At 40.3% G+C, this 16,639-nt stretch overlaps 1 protein-coding gene across 1 annotated transcript; it reads left to right on the top strand.

Moving 5' to 3' along the window:
• Window positions 1-9,870: 9,870 nt before the first annotated feature.
• LOC145578010 (uncharacterized) lies at window positions 9,871-15,194 on the top strand. Its single transcript, XM_081635419.1, has 8 exons — window positions 9,871-10,334; window positions 10,514-11,170; window positions 11,309-12,358; window positions 12,532-12,542; window positions 12,640-12,902; window positions 12,945-13,487; window positions 13,536-14,680; window positions 14,798-15,194. Exons 1-8 carry the CDS (start codon window positions 9,871-9,873, stop codon window positions 15,192-15,194), a joined length of 4,530 nt encoding a protein of 1,509 aa, XP_081491545.1.
• The last annotated feature ends 1,445 nt before the right edge of the window (window positions 15,195-16,639 follow it).

The following is a 16,639-nucleotide window of genomic DNA, read 5'->3' as shown; positions in this document are numbered from 1 at the left end:
ATGTATTGATAGCTTCAAGAGGCTTGCCTTCTTTTTTGCCTCCAACTGCTAAATGAAGATCCCTGCAAAGAAAACAAGTCTCGACTTAAGTACAATACAACAAGGAAAGAGAGAAGGGCTTCGCTCATATGTCAAGCGGTTTAATCTGGTGAGAATCCAGATTCAAGGGCTGACTGACGATGTAGCTTACACAGACTTTTTCAAGGGTCTGAAGGACAGGTCAACTTTTAAGTCCGACCTCGTTAGAAAGAGAGTCTTCACTCTCCAAGAAGCATTAATGGAGGTAGAAGCCTATTGTAGGCGTCGTTCGAAGTGCGCCTACATTAAGTATGTGGTTAATACGCTTGGCACTCATAGGAAGTGGGAATTGACATAATACGATTAGGGACAAGGAAAGTAGGGAGCCGCCAACAAGTTTTTAAGGAACTTGTAAACCGTTCACGGATCATTTAAGGCAACCACGAATAAGGGACAACAATAGGCAACAACGATTGATCGGTGAAGGTTACACCCATTCATAATCCATGATATTACTAACTCCATATGGTTCAAAACCACAAAGGAGGATCGAGGATGATGGTACGAAGTGAGTTATGGAGTCGCATTCGCCCGTATTGGCCTCCACTCGATTCTTATAGTAAAAAGTAAATCCTGCGATCTTAAAGTCATACAAGCGAAGATTCAATTTGCTCTAAACTATAATTACGCTAAATTTGGTTGAATATTAATGCACATATAATTCTAATTATTAGTGATCACTTCATTTAAACAACAAGATTAAAAAGGAACCTAAATTTGTCGTCCAAATTATCTTATTAAGCGTGATTTTCAATTACATATTCCCTTTAAACATGCAATAAGGTGATCAACAATAACAATAAAATCAACATTATATTGGAAGCAATTTAACAATAATATCGTTAGTCAAATCAAATTAAAATAATAACCCTAATCATTATACTAGTAATATAAAATAAAATAAGAGTAGTTTAGTGATTAATTACTCACTTTCCGCGTTTGCTTGAATTGCTACATCATGAATAAATTATTAGTAACTTCAATAAAAATAAATCAAAGTGAAATTAAATTAAATAAAAAGTAGAGTTGATTTGGTCTAAACCCTCAGATAATTATACTTTTCATGCCTTAGTTTAAGGATGGAACCTCGGGTCAAGTATGAACTCCTTGGAGTGCTTAAGGGATGTATGAAGAGAGAATAGGGAAGGCTATTATTAGGCTAAGAGAGAGAAGAGAGAATGATTGTTGTTGTATAAGAGAGGAGGAGAGAATGATTTAGTGTACAAGATTGTTAATGATTGAAAAGGGGTGATATGACATCTATTTATAAAGAAAAAAGAAGGGTCGTAGAATCAAGAAAAGATTCGAATTCGAATCAGAATAAAACTCTTGCGATGGGCAGCAGTTTAGTATTTTGGCCATAACTTATTCGTTATAACTCGGATTTGTGCTTATAATATATCATTGGAAAACTCTTTTCAAGCCCCATCCAAAAATTCAATCATTGGACCTAGATTATGGACCAAAATAAACTGGTCTAAATATTTTTATAAAAAGGACACGAAAATATATGTGCTTTCCGACGCAATTTTCCGTCGTAATTTACAATTTCCGACGGATTTATAGTTTGTCGGAAATTTTCGACGGAATTTTCTGTCGGAATGTAATTTTAAAAAAATTAAAATCAATTTTCCTAAACCCTAAAATGCTGCCCCTTCCCCCTTTCTCTCTTATTTACGCCTCTCTTTCTCTCTCCTTTTATTTGTTTTGCTCTTTCTTTTTCTCTCTCTCCCCTCTTCTCCTTCGTTCTCCCTCTTCTCCTTCATTCTCCCCTCTTCTCTTCTTCTTCTCTTTCCTTTCCTCTTCTCTTCACCGCCCTTTCTCTCTCCTTCGTTTCTTTTCTCTTCACCTACATCAAACACCGGCAACAACAACGATACAACGCCAACAACAACATCAAGCTCCGTCAACCACCACCAACATAAACCGCAATAGCATGCTCCGTCAAACACCGGCAACAAAAACGATACAACACCAACCGCAAGCTAATTACACTCAAGGTCTTTTTTTTTTATAGATCTTGTTTTAATTTAGGATAGATTTGTAGATCTAGTTAATTTTATATGTAATTGAAATGATAGATTGTAAATTTTATTAGGTAATTGTATATTTATATATTTGATTTAATTTTTGTTGGTTAATTATCCGTTTATTCAATGAAATTCTTATTGAATATGTAGATTTACTGGTTGTGTTTTTGTGTGGTATTTTTTTTGATTTTTTTGGGTAAATTTTCATTTTTTTGGGTTAATTTTCGTTTTTTAGGGTTACTTTATAGTTTTTAGGGCTATTTGTTTTTTTGGGCTTAGTTTTGGTTGTGGTGGTGGGATAGGGTCGGTGGTGGTGCGTGGTTGGGGTCGGTGTGTAGTGGGGTTTGGATGGGGGGCTGGTGGTTTGGGGTGGTACCTGGTGGTGTGGGGTGGTGATGGGGGGTGGTCGGAGGCCTTTTTTTTTTGTTTTTTTTAAAGAATTTTCCGATGGAATTTCCGTTGCAAAAATCCGGCAGAATACAGTCCGTCGGAAATTTCTGACGGACTTCAGAGGGCCTGAAAATCACTTCCTACGGACTGAATTCTGTCGGAATAGTGTTTCCGACAAAAATTTCGTCGGAATAGTGTTTTTGATGGAAATTTCGTCGGAAAAGGCTCAATTTCCTACAAAAGGTTTTCTGACAACAAGTTCCGACAGAATTTTCGTCGGAAACGGGTTTTCGACGAATTTTTTCCATCGTTATCAGCCTATTTTTTAGTAGTGGAAGCCCCCACTTTGACCGAGTTTGTAGAAATGTCAGTTTCGAAAACGATAGTCAAAGTAGTCGATAGGGACGGAGAATGACTCAAGAAAAGCTATTAGATGATAAATTTTCCTCGCCTCGGGAATGTTGTTAGATGATGATTCCAGGCCTCTTGAACGTTGTTAAATGATGATTTTCCCCGCCTCGGGAATGCTGTTAGATGATGATTCCACACTTCTGGAATGCTGTTAGAAAATGATTTTTCGTCGCCTCGGGAATGCTGTTATAATCGTTGACTTCTTCGCCTTGAGAGGTGGCAACGACAGACAATTTTCTACGCCTGGTAAAAAACGTTTCTGATTGATGGTAGCTTCCTCGCCTCAAGAAAAGCTATCGTGAGCTACTCCTCCTCGAGCAGCCTATTGGATGAAGATAACTTCCTCGCCTCACTAAAAGCTATCGTGAGCTACTCCGCCTTGAGCGCCTGTTGAGTGATGATCATTGAGTATTTGATGATGGTGATGGTTCGATTATCCCCGAACATGGGTCATAGATGGTTCGCTTGTCCCCAAACGTGGGCTGTAGATTGTTCGCTTATCCTCGAACGTGGGCTGTAGATGGTTTGCTTATCCCCGAATGTGGGCGGAAAATGGTTTGCTTATCCTCGAACGTGCTGTAACTAAGACCTGCAAAATAAAATTTGCCAATGGACTTGTAAAGACTATGATTGACTTGACCAACTAACTTTACCAAGTTTGACTTGAGATGACATGACATCTGTATGACTTGTGACTGGGTGTGTATAGTTTGAGTGTGTGTGCAGACACAAGCAAATGAAAATGCAAAAGCCAAAATTTCCGTCATATTTTTTCATGAGTGGAGGGTACCGACTTTCTCCCGGAGAAGAAAGACGTGAAAAATGAAGTGAGAGTTTTCGAACTTTCCTCGATAATGATTTTGAAAAAGTTTTTGAACTTTCCCAAAAGAAGAAAGATGAAAAAAGGAAAGGAGTTTTGAACTTCCTCATTGAGAAAATTTTAAAAAAGTTTTTGAACTTCCCCAAAAGAAAAGATATGAAGAAGTTTTGAACTTCCTCGCTGAGAAAATTTTGAAAAAGTTTTTGAACTTCCCCAAAAGAAAAGACATGAAAAAGTGAAGAAAATTTGAACTTCCTCATTGAGCAAAGCGAAATGGATCGCATGGATTTTCTTGTCAAATTGAATTGCTCTTCTTGAAAACAATGTATGCATGATGAATGTTCGTAGGCCAAGAGGCTAAGGAAAATTACATCATGTGACACAATCCACGAATGCAATTAGGTCATGAAACTAAGCATCAAATAGTGTATGAAAAACAATCTTGATGAACGTTATAGATGAAGTGATTGTTGAGTATTGCATGAAATAAGAATCTTGATGAGTATTGCTTAGTTTAGGAATCTAAGCACAATATGTAACGTATGAAACAACAAATATTGCTTAGGTCATTTAGCTAAGAAAGTATGTCATGTTTCTTTTAATGAATGTTGTCCTGAAATATTATGAAGCACCCGCATTGTTGAAGTAAGATTTCATGATAAAGGGCTCCTAAGGGAAGGATGATATGGTTATGCATGTTTGAAAGAAGTGCGCAGTGTGAATGTGATACTAAGGTTAACTGTAAAGGTTATGGCGAGGGAAATAGATTTGAGAATAGTCAAAGATGATGACTCTTTAGGCTGGGTAGGCTAAATGATGTAGGTTTAAGTCCCCGAGTCTAGCTCTTGATGGATAGGGATAAGCATTTGATATTCTTTGACTTGATCTTGCATATGAATGTGGCCGCACCTCAATATGAGGTTGCCCACGTATCCGTTAGGAATCAAGCCGAACGTAGTGATCGAGGGTGAGTATGTCATTAGGCTACTAACCTAATCAAATTAGATATTTATAAACCTAAACTTACACTAAGCTAGTTAGTGGTAAGTATAGGGTCGATCCACGAAGACTAAGTGTATCAATTTATGCTAATTAGACTAGTAGGATGATCGAGAGATAGAGAGAGGTACAACTAGAACACTACTTAGAGCAAACAACAAAAACTAAGGAAAGTGAAATCCAATTACATAAATGCATTCAACAACAAAATTGCAATTAGATGAAAATGACCTCAATTAGGAATAATCAACACATTTAACTCACTGCCACGTAATTAAGCATGCTAATTATCCTACTAAGCTAATTCACTCCCGTGCAACTAACCTAGCATAGGTATGGAAGAATTTGGACTCTCAAACAACTCACTTTCGCATAATTGATTGAAAGCACAATTAAGAACATAGAATCAATTAGCTAGAAAGATTCCAATCCATATAAGCATCATCCATACACAATAATCAAGAATCAATTGCATAATAATCACAATCAATCATTCAATTCATCAACATAATCTTCATCCATTTCCCTAGAACAAAATCTAAGCAATCATGATGAACAAAAGCATAGAAAACAAAGTAAAACAAGAAATAAAGCAAGAATCAAACAACTAATCTAATAAACTACTCAAATCAACAAACAATTAGGCAAAAAGAAGAATTAATGAAAGCAATAAAGGTGAGATAAAGATAGAAAAGCCCATTGAAAAATTAACAAGAGAATCCCCTAATTTGCTTCTTCAAAATCTCAAATCTCCATTGAAATCCAAGCTTTCTCTCTCTAAAACTACTCCTAAACTAGAGAGAGAAAATCCTAATCTAACCCTAAGAGATAGAAAATAAAAGAGAGAGCTAAACTAATCTGATTTTTGGGTAATTAATGGTTAAGAGAGAAATAACCCCAAAAGGGGTACTTATATACAAGGTTAATAAAATAATAAAAGAAAAATAAAATAAAAGAAAGTAATGAAAATAAAAGGAAATAGAAGAAGAAATAAAATTAAATTAAAAGAAAATAAAATAAAAAGGGAAAACAAAATTAAAACCCACAAAATCCCATCAGACTCCCCATTTCTTCTTCTTCGAATCCTATGGTTGCTCTAATTCAATCATCACCCACGCAATCATCATCATCAACGACCGCATCAATTTTCATCTCCATTCGATAATCAATCATAGTCGTTCAAATCCTTGATTTAATTGCGACCGTTGAAGCTCATTAATTCCATATAATTGGACCCGATAAAACGGATCGACCGCTCATACCCATTAAAGAGGACGCTCATTGCTTCTACTCAAATTGGTAGAAATTGAATGAATGAGGAGCGTCCGCTTCGTATGAAAGAGCGCCCGCTTCGGTGGGTAAATGAAATAGGGGCTGAAATTAATGGAAACTTGCGGGCTGCTCAGTTGCTGCGATTTGAGGGGCGTTTGTTAGCTGCGGCATGTCCTCAATATGGTGGTTCTGGGTGGTTATTGACGGTGGTTCGGGAATGCAGTTTGCGTGGGTTGTGAGTGGAGAATTGAGGGAGCAGGGGAAGTGTGAGGGAGATGCGAATTTGGAGGTGTGAGATACGGTGGTAATTGGCGGCAGTTGGTGATGGATTTCGGTGAGGTTGGGCTGCTTTGGGTGGCTGGTGTGCGTGGTGATTGCGGTGGCTGGGAGTTGCGTGGGAGTTGGCTGCAATTCGTGGGCCTATTGTGGGTCAAAATGGAGGTTGCAGGTGGTGATTGGAGGTGGTTGCGAGTTGCGAGTTGGTGTGAGAACAGGGGGTAGTGGTGGCTGTGATGCGTGGTGGAGCTGTGGGTTTACTGGGGATTTGCGACATGGCTGTTGGTTGGACGGTGGTTGTAATTGGTGAGTATGAGGTAATGAGATTTTAGGGCTGTTTGGAATGAAAGGAGGAGCAGGGGAGATGGTGATGTTGGTGTGGTGTAGGATTAGGAATTGCGGGGTGTAGGATTAATGGGCAGTAGGTAAGAGTTGAAGCAAGAGGGATTTGCTAGATCGAACGAAGCCTTGGAGCTCAGTTTGAATTAGAACCCGTGCCTTGACCCGAACATTCCTACAAACAAAACCAAACATGAGGGTAGATCGACATAGAAAGTAGAATAAATAAAGTAAAATAAAATGATAGACTAAATAAAAATAAGAAAACGAGATAAGTGAGGAAATATTAACTAAAATTACGAAATTAAACTAAAAACTAATAAAAATGCAAAAATGACCAAAATTAAGGGTAAAAGACGAGAACAAGAAAATAAGCGAAATAAAGATTAAAACGAGGAAAATTATTGAAAAATAAGCCGGAAAACGACTCTAAAAATACCCCTAAAACTGACATAAAAGTCACTTATCACGTAGCACTATCCAAACTTTGCACAAGTGTATGTACACCTCAAAGAGGTCTTTTGAGGGTTGTAACGTGGTTAAGGCTGGTGGTTTGAAGAAGGGTGAAAGGCTTAAGACTCGAGAGAACCCCCCCCCCCCCCCCCCCCCCCCAAGATGTGTAATTGTGTATTTGAAATTGAAATTTGTAAGTTTTATTTTTCACATTTTTTTTTGCTGTAATTTTTTTTTTTAATTTTTTTTTCTTTCAATCCTTTGTATCAATGTGGGTAATCTCGGATCATGCGGTCTATCACTCACTTAGCATTCTTGTTTCTCAGGCACGGTACCAAGCACTCAATGAGAGACGCAATTCGAGACGTGTTCATATCAATGACATTGGAACACTTGCCCTTAGACATTGTTTTATTTTTATCATTTTTTTAAACTTGCTTTTGAATGTTATACAAATCACACACCTTCCAATCCCTGGGTTTAGTGAATGTGGGTTGAAGAAATGAAGGTCAAACGTTAGACAAGGCTCAAAGTGGTTAATGAAAAAATGGAAATGTGATTGAATGAATGGTTTAAGGGGAAATGATAGGTTGCAAAGGGTGCCTCAAATCATTGGTATACCTTGTACTTAATTTAGCAAAAGTTTTTTTTTTTTGTTTTGTTTTTTTTTTTTTTTTTTTTTTTTTTTTTGTGATGCAAAATGACATGATTGAGATATAAAGGAAAGGAATTCTCATTGATGGAAAAGCTAAGAAATATGACACATAGACACATGGATAAGGGAAACCTATGCTAGGCTTATTAGGAGAAAGGGGTTGAAACAAAAGAAAAAGGCATGAAATCTTGTATGGAAAGCTCGTCTTGTGCTTCGTCTTCATGGTTGCGTATGACTTCCTTCTTGCCGTTAGGAGGGGCAAGAAGTTTGTTATTGCTGATGCTTTGATTGGAAGAAAAGAAGGAAGGATTGACGTTCCCCTTATTCTTCCAACTCTTTCCTAGTGATTCTTAGACTCAAGTATTGTGGAACAAAATGAACTCACTTAGTGCATTGACTCAATACTCGGATTGGAAAGGAAGAGTGTATGAAAGGATTTCGAAAACCAATGGGAAATAATACACTCATTCCTATTTCAACAGAAAACAACGCATGCATAGTCCTAGTATACGATCATAAAAAATATAGTGCATTACTCGAAGACAAAGTGTGTGTAATGACTCAACAAGTGTGATTAGGTGAGTTTATTAAGACTTGTGGTATGATCGCATGGCTAGACATGAGGATGTTGTGAAAAAATAAAGGACACAAGGACCAAATAGCACGGAAGATTAAAAGACAAACTAACTTGATTAATTTTGTCCAATTTTAATATTTATGCTATTTACTAGGTCAAAATGGTCCATTAGCAATCGTTAGTCATAAATAAGATCAAACACAACCAAAGAACTCATGTTACGGTTAGCACAATAATCACAAAAGAAAAAGATTAATTATAGAGTTCTAGAAGAGTTATGACTCATGGGAATAAATAAATAAATAAAAATAAAAAACTAAAACCCTATATTATGAGTTGACACGGATTAAAGGAATAAGAGAAGTAGAAGATGGGCTAAGACTAGCTTGACTCAAAATAAAATAAAAAAAAAAATAAAAAATAAAAAATAAAAAAGAAGGTTCGACGCTAAAAAGACACCTAAAGTGGACTGTCTGTAGCATGTACAAAACAAGGCTAGTTTTCATCAGTTTTCTTCACCAAAAAAACGGTGTACATACTGTCTTCTCTCTTCATCTTTTTCGTGAGCTTCTAAAGGCAAATCAAGGGGAAATCTAAGCCTAATTTGCTGCTTAATCAAACTTCAATTCGTGGCCAAATTCCTCCTCTTTCGAAGAGTCAAAACCGAAGAACTTTGAGGGCTTTCAAGAGTGCTGCTTGAACGTGTCTTGTGCGTGGATTTAGGGGCTGAATTCGTGGCTCTACTCACCTCTTTCTAGTCTATAATTTGGTCACACTTCAAGAGGTAACTAGCTTTACTCCCTTGGGTTGGAACTAGAGGGTTTTGGGGTTGGATTGATGGGTAGAAACATGATTAGGGTAGATTGTCATTTGTGATTTTTGTTACCCTTCTTGCTGCAGGTTTTTCATATGGTTTAATGCTCAATTTGGTGAGTTTTATTCATGTTTTCATGCATATATGTAATGAATATCAAAGCTTAGTTTTTTGTGTGGTATTTTTGTGATGATTATGATTTCATTAGGTTTAAACATGGTTTTAGGGTGTATGGGATGATATCTGGGTATGACCGATATCTTGTAAAAGCACGTGACTAAACTTTGAACAATTGTGAGGAGGCGCCGATATGCGCCAGAAAGCAGACATATCGGCTTGTCGGAATTCGGCACGTGGCAACAAAAGCTCGACACTTGGCACAGGAGGCTTTGCATGGATGAGAGCCACCTGTCAAGGTGGATCATTATAAATAGTAGGTAAGACCTCATTAATGAGGGCATTAATGACTCTCTCTCTCTCTCTCTCTCTCTACCTTCTCTCTCTTACTTATCTTCTTCTCTTAAAAATTTTCTGACTTTGTCATCGGAGTGGTTATCCCCGGACCACCCCGGGGTTAGCTAACTTCTTCTCATTGTGTAGGTTCTCAGCTTGCCGATAGGAGTATCAGGATCTCAGGTCCGAGTTCTTGGGGGAATCAGATTCAGACAGAAACAATTTGGCACTAGAAGGAGGGGGCATTGATCACTTCTATCGCCTAAGAACCTCACACAAAATATATATATAACAACGATAATCATGGCCGGAAACAATGAAATACCAGTAGAACAACCTCAGGTGGAAATAGTGGATGAAACCCATGCCTTAGAGGGTAACCAGTTTCACATGCCGATAACCTCCCCCGCAGGTGGAGGGGAGGCAGAAGATCCTATGGCGGCATTCACGCTAGATGAATTGGAAACGGCAGCAAGGGTGATGAGTGCAATGAGTAGGAAGAGAAAGGAGGTTGAGGCGGCACAGGCTGAAAGGGGGGCCGCTCAGGCCGATAGAGGAGCACCGCACCGTAACCAGGAGGAGCAACACAATCAGTTGATGAACTCGCCGAGAAGATCCCGACATGAATCGCCGATAAGATTGCACACAATGTCACGGCGGGTTGAACAATCCTCAAGTCGCACCGTGAGTACCAGAACCCAGCAGCAGAGAAGTTCGCAGGTAGATGGGCAGGCAGTGCGAACAGTGGTACAGTTAAAGGCGTCCCCGTTTGCCCAGCATATTTTGGACCAGCCAATGGAAAAGGTGAAAATGCCGACTTGTAGGTATGATGGAAGAGGGGATCCGGCAAGATTCATAACGTCCTATGAGGGGCACATGATGCTATATACCAACTCGGATGCAGTCTGGTGTAAGGTCTTTCCGACTACTTTGATTGGGGCTGCAGCCGATTGACTGAGATGTTTGTGGGTCAGTATGTCAGCAACAGTGTGAGGCAGAGAACCTCTAGAGAATTGATGGCCGTGGAGCAGAAACCAGATGAATCTTTGAGGGATTACATTAGGCGATTTAACAATGAGGCAAACACCATCCCAAAACTGCAACAAGAAATAGCTGTGATGGCTTTAATGAATGGCTTGGTTGATTCTGATTTCAAACGGTACCTTACGAGGAAAAATTTACCGACATTAGCAGCGGCGTTTAGCAAAGCTCATGATTACATAAAGAGTGAAGAATTAATGAAGGCAGGTAGTAGACATGTCGTTCTCGGAAAGGGGCAAAGTCAGTATGAAGGGACATCGTCCGGAGGAAGTAGGCCGAGAGCTCCTGCCCTTGGAAGGGGAGGAGGAAGCCGGCAAGATTCCAGACCGACAAGGCTGCCAATGAGATATAGCACCTACACTCCACTGAATACACCAAGGGCAGCAATCTACTCAGTGAATCAGAACAGAGAGGATTGGTCAAAGCCGATTCCCATGAAGGCAAGGCCAAGGGATGTGAAGAAGTATTGTATGTTCCATAGGGATGTGGGGCATTATACGGAGGAGTGTACGCAATTGAAGGACAACATTGAGGAATTGATCAGAAAAGGGCATTTAACACAGTACCGGTTGAATGCAGGCAGGAATCAGCAACCGGCATAAGCAGTTAAGAGGCAACGGATAGAGGCAAGGCCTGAAAGGGCGCAAGGAGGAATAGTCCGACAAGGGGATGCAGGAATACCACCGTTATCTACTGGAAGGGTAGATGTGATAACGGGTGGACCAATTCATGGAGGGACAATTAGTGGAGCAAAGAAGCATTTGGCTGAGCACCGTCATCTAGTTTGTGCTTTGGATGTAGACAACCGTCCTCGGCCAGCGTCAATACCCCAGGTAGTGTTCACGGAAGAAGATGCACGGGGTGTAGTGTTCCCGCATGATGATCCGTTAGTCCTAATAACCAAGATAAATGGGGCTGACATCAAAAGAGTGCTGGTAGATGGAGGTAGTTCAGCAAATGTGTTGTTTATGCAAGCTTTCAATGAGATGAATATAGGAAGGCAATACCTGAAACTGGTATCATATCCTGTAATCGGGTTTAATGGGTTGACTGTAAGGCCAGAAGGGAGTATTGTGTTACCGGTAAGGCTGGGTGATGGGCCACAGGCAAGAGATGTGATGGCAGAGTTTCTGGTGGTGGATGTTAAGTCGGCTTACAACGCAATTATCGGCAGACCGATAATACATGATATGCAGGCCGTTGTATCAACTTACCATCTGGCAATAGCTTATGTGTCGAATTTAGGAGCTGTAGAGAAGGTGTATGGGGGTCAGGTTATGTCAAAAGCCTGCTATGTGACAACTTTGAAGAATCCGGTTGGTAGTGCTACGATACCATGTAATCCGATAAGGGAAGGTGAGCCGATAGTTCAGGATTTAACCATGAAAAACTTTGATGCAAGGCCTGAGGAAACACCAAGGCCGTTACCGGGGGGAGAAACTGTCCAAATTGAATTGCAACCAGGTGACCCGAGTAGAACAGTGAAGGTTGGGGCTGATATGGATGTGGATACAAGGTGTAATCTGATAAGCTTGTTGCGTGAGAACGCAGATGTCTTTGCATTCTCAGCAAGTGAGATGCCGGGAATACATCCAGAGGTGATGGAGCATAAGTTGAATGTTGACAGAAAATTCAGACCGATAAGGCAAAAGAAACGCAATTTCTCAACTGAGAAAATAGAAGCAATTCAGGCTGAGGTAAATAAGCTCTTAGCGGCAGGGTTCATTGAGCCTTGCACATATCCAGAGTGGTTGGCGAATGTAGTAATGGTGAGAAAGCCGACAGGGAAGTGGCGAATGTGTGTGGATTTTACAGATTTAAATAAAGCTTGCCCTAAGGATTGCTACCCATTACCCCGGATAGACAGGCTAGTAGACTCAACCTCTGGTCATGCTATGCTTAGTTTTCTGGATGCGTTTTCAGGATATCATCAGGTCAGCATGCATAAGGCTGACAGGAATAAAACGGCTTTTATAACAGATGTCAGTGTATATTGTTATAAGGCAATGCCGTTTGGGTTGAAAAATGCAGGGGCAACCTATCAGAAGTTGGTGGACAAGATATTTGAGAAGCAGAAAGGTCGGAATGTTGAGGTGTATGTGGACGATACGATAGTGAAGAGTAAAGAAAAAGGGGACCATATAGCGGATCTGAGGGAAACATTTGAGACGTTAAGGAAGTATCAGATGAAGCTAAATCCGGAGAAATGTGTGTTTGGGGTCAGATCAGGGAAGTTTTTGGGCTTTATGGTCAGTGAACGGGGAATAGATGCAAATCCAGATAAGGTGAATGCGGTACTTCAAATGAAACAACCAAAAACCATTCGTGATATACAGAGACTGACTGGCAGGATGGCAGGATTAACCAGATTTATCAGCAAGTCAGCTGATAAGGCACTTCCGTTTTTCATGATACTAAGAAAGAATAAGGCATTCGAGTGGGGAAAGGAACAAAGTGATGCCCTGGAAGTAGTAAGGAATCATCTTAGATCTCTTCCCACAATTGCCAGGCCCGAGAAGGGAGAAGTGTTGCAGTTATATATCTCGGCATCGCCAAAAACGGTGGCAGCCGTTTTGTTAGTGGAAAGGAAAAAGCGACAGCAGCCGATATATTTTGTCAGTCATGTATTGAATGCGGCAGAACGCAGATATCCAGTGATAGAGAAAATGGCGTTAGCAGTAGTAGTGGCAGTTAGGAAGTTGAGGCCTTACTTCGATGCACATCCAATAGAGGTGCTAACCAATCACCCCTTAGAGAAATCACTGCATAAAATGGATACATCTGGTAGATTACTGGCATGGGCAGTTGAGTTGTCGGAGTATGAAATAAGCTACAAGCCTAAAACATCAATTAAGGCTCAAGCATTATCAGATTTCATTGTTGAAACCACATACACTGATGAAGAGGAAGAATTGGGAACATGGCAGGTATCAGTTGATGGTTCAGCTACAGCAACGGGGGCAGGGGCTGGAATTGTGATAACGGCCCCAGACGGAAAAATGTTTGAATATGCCATGAAGTTTAAGTTCAAGGCAACAAATAATGAAGCCGAGTACGAAGCTGCAGTAGCTGGAATGCAGTTGTCAATAGCGGCAGAGGCAAAACGGCTGGTTTTAACAACTGATTCTCAGCTGGTATCAAGTCAATTCAGTGGAGAGTATGAAACTCGAGAGCCGGCCATGGTGAAGTATTTGGAGAAGATGAAGCAGTTAGCAGCGCAGTTGCAATACTTTGAGATCAAATTGGTTCCGAGATTGAAAAATGCTCAAGCAGATGCGCTGGCAAGATTGGCAAGTTCAAGTTTTAATGACTTGGAAAAGACGGTCATGGTGGAGATTTTAAAGCAGAGAAGCAAAGATGTTGTGTCGGCAGAAGTTCTGTGTGTTGATGTTGGGGACCAGTGGTATGATAAAATACTAGCATACCTCATTCATGGTGCAGGGCCAATGGATAAGGGGGAGTTGAAAAGATTGAGGAAAGATAGTGTGTGGTTTGTCATGTACCAAGGCCAGTTATACAAAAGGGGGTTTTCACTGCCATTGCAAAGGTGTATAACGGACTTTGAGTCAGCAAGATTGTTAGAAGAATTGCATGAGGGTAGCTGTGGTAACCATCTCGGAGCGAGAGCCTTGTCCAGAGAAGCAATGAGAAGGGGATACTACAGGCCGACAATGAATGCAGATGCAATAGCTTATGTTAAAAAATGTGAGAAGTGTCAAAAGTTTGCCCCAGTTATCAACTTGCCCCCTAACGACCTGACTCCGATATTAAATCCAATCCCTTTTGCCCAATGGGGAATGGATATAGTAGGCCCATTCCCATCGGCCACGGGTGGAAGAAAATTTCTGATAGTGGGGATTGACTACTTCACAAAATGGATTGAGGCAGAATCGGTAGCGAAGATAACGGCATCAGAAGTGAAGAAGTTTATATGGAAAAGCATCTTCACAAGATTTGGGTTGCCGATGGCGATGGTTTTTTATCATGGAACCCAATTTGACTGTAAGCTAGTCAAAGATCTCTTAACGATGTACAAGGTGAAATTTGCTTATGCAGTAGTATGCCATCCACAGTCTAACGGCCAGGCAGAAGCAGCAAATAAGCAAATAATAACGGCAATTAAAAAGAAGATCGAAGATGCAAAGGGTTTGTGGGCAGATTTGATACCAGAGATATTGTGGGCAAACAGGACAACAATTAGAGAGGCCACAGGTGAATCACCTTATACTTTAGTTTTTGGAACAGAAGTTGGGTTGCCGACATTCAGGATTCAGCATTACTGTGAAGACCAAAATGATTTACTCCTACGACAACAGTTAGACTTCTTGCCAGAACTCAGAGAAAAAGCAGCAGTTAAGTCAGCTGCATTTAAGGAAAGAATGTCAAGGGCCTACAACAGAAGAGTATCTCATCGACCGTTAAGTGTGGGAGATCTGGTACTGCGAAGAACAGCGGCAACCGGTAAGGGAAAGGAAGATGGAAAGCTGACTGCAAGTTGGGAAGGACCTTATCGAATTAAAGATGTCGTCATCCAAGGATCGTTTTATCTAGAAACTTTGGACGGGGCACCCTTGAAGAATGTATGAAACTCGGCTGTATTGAAGAAATACTATGTGTAATGTACAATTTTCATGTGAAGCTGATGTCAAAAAGGGTATCAGTGATGAATGAAGAAGTATTCAGATAATATGTGTTGGAAATAGGCATCCTCCATTTAACAGAACAACGTTAAATGGGACGGACATCTCAAAACCGCTTCCGTGAAGTTAATAGATATACAACCTGATCAGTTGTATACGTTAGCTCACGAGGTTGCTGGTTCAAAATATAATACCGGCAAAATCAATTCGAGTATACGCCGATATGAGGCGTAGCTCAGAAAGTGATCGCCGAGAGGGTACCTAACTGGCTGAAACAACAAAGCAGTAGGTGACCAATGTTATAATCTGGACCAGCAACAAATGATTACTACTTAGTATACATAGTTCTAATACAAACTATGTACACTGGGGGGAGTAAGGAATGAGATGGATATCATGCTTTGGTAATTTTTATGTGATAGTTGTTAAGGCCGTTGTAGCATGATTATGATATTGTCAAGTTTGATAATTGCTGGAAGTTGTCAGATGTCAGACAACTCTCTGCTGAGTGTCAAGTAAATCCCTATCTTTTGTGAATTGTTTTATGTATTTTATCCCTAATTGTATTTCAATATGATAAGAGACGTTTAAATTTGTAAACAACTGATAAATGACAGAATGTAATGAAAATGAGTTAAGTTTATATAACAACAAAGTTGACAATCGACAGGCATCACCACAAAAAAGGGGTATATGCCGATAAAACAGCATTGTCGAAATAAATGTTAAAACATACAAAAGACGATAAAAAGAGAGTTATAGCTGATAAGGTCCAATAATACAAGACCCACAAGAAGATGTCGGTGATGACTGCCCGCCCCTTCAAGCTTGTGCATTCTCAGGCACTGGGGAATCCAAAATGCTGGGATCTTTGGGGCCGTCATCAGCACTTGGCACCAGATTGTACAAGTCCTCTTTAGAGAATTGCTGTGCCTCGAAGCCGGAAGGGATCTTGTAGGCTTCCTCGTTGAAAGCCTTTTCAACCTTAGCCCAATCTTCCTTCTTCCAACCGACAGCGTGGGCGACACATCTCTGAGCAGCCGTCCAACCTCCATCGAAACGATCTTGGAGCTTGGAGCAGAACTCATTGGAAGCTATATAACGACCAACCGCTCTCTGACGAATACCAGGTTTGCCAGCTTCCATTTTTTGAACCTTTTCTTCAAGGCTCTTAATTTTAACTCTGGCATCGTGGAGATCTTTCTTAACCGAGGGAAGGCGCTCAATGGCCTTATTCTTCTCGGTGATCTGAGTCTTCAGACTCTGCATCTCTAGCTCAAGACTGGCGACCTTCTCCGCCTTAACCTTTAGCTCCGACATCTCCTTGTCATATCTCTCTTTTATTTTCTTCAAGTCATCTAAGGCTCTTTCAGCATTGTTGATGATCTCCT

Source organism: Chenopodium album, chromosome 14 (genome assembly GCF_948465745.1).
Source record: "Chenopodium album chromosome 14, dcCheAlbu1.1, whole genome shotgun sequence".
NCBI lineage: Eukaryota > Viridiplantae > Streptophyta > Magnoliopsida > Caryophyllales > Amaranthaceae > Chenopodium > Chenopodium album.
Note: the sequence above shows the minus strand (reverse complement) of the source record. Positions and strands in the feature narration are given on the sequence as shown.

Coding starts and splice junctions, on each gene's coding strand:
- LOC145578010 (XM_081635419.1), top strand. CDS start 9,871: ATGGCCGGAAACAATGAAATACCAGTAGAACAACCTCAGGTGGAAATA. Junction 10,335..10,513: donor GTACAGTTAAAGGCGTCCCC/GTTTGCCCAGCA, acceptor TTGGGGCTGCAG/CCGATTGACTGAGATGTTTG. Junction 13,488..13,535: donor AAGCATTATCAGATTTCATT/GTTGAAACCACA, acceptor GGAACATGGCAG/GTATCAGTTGATGGTTCAGC.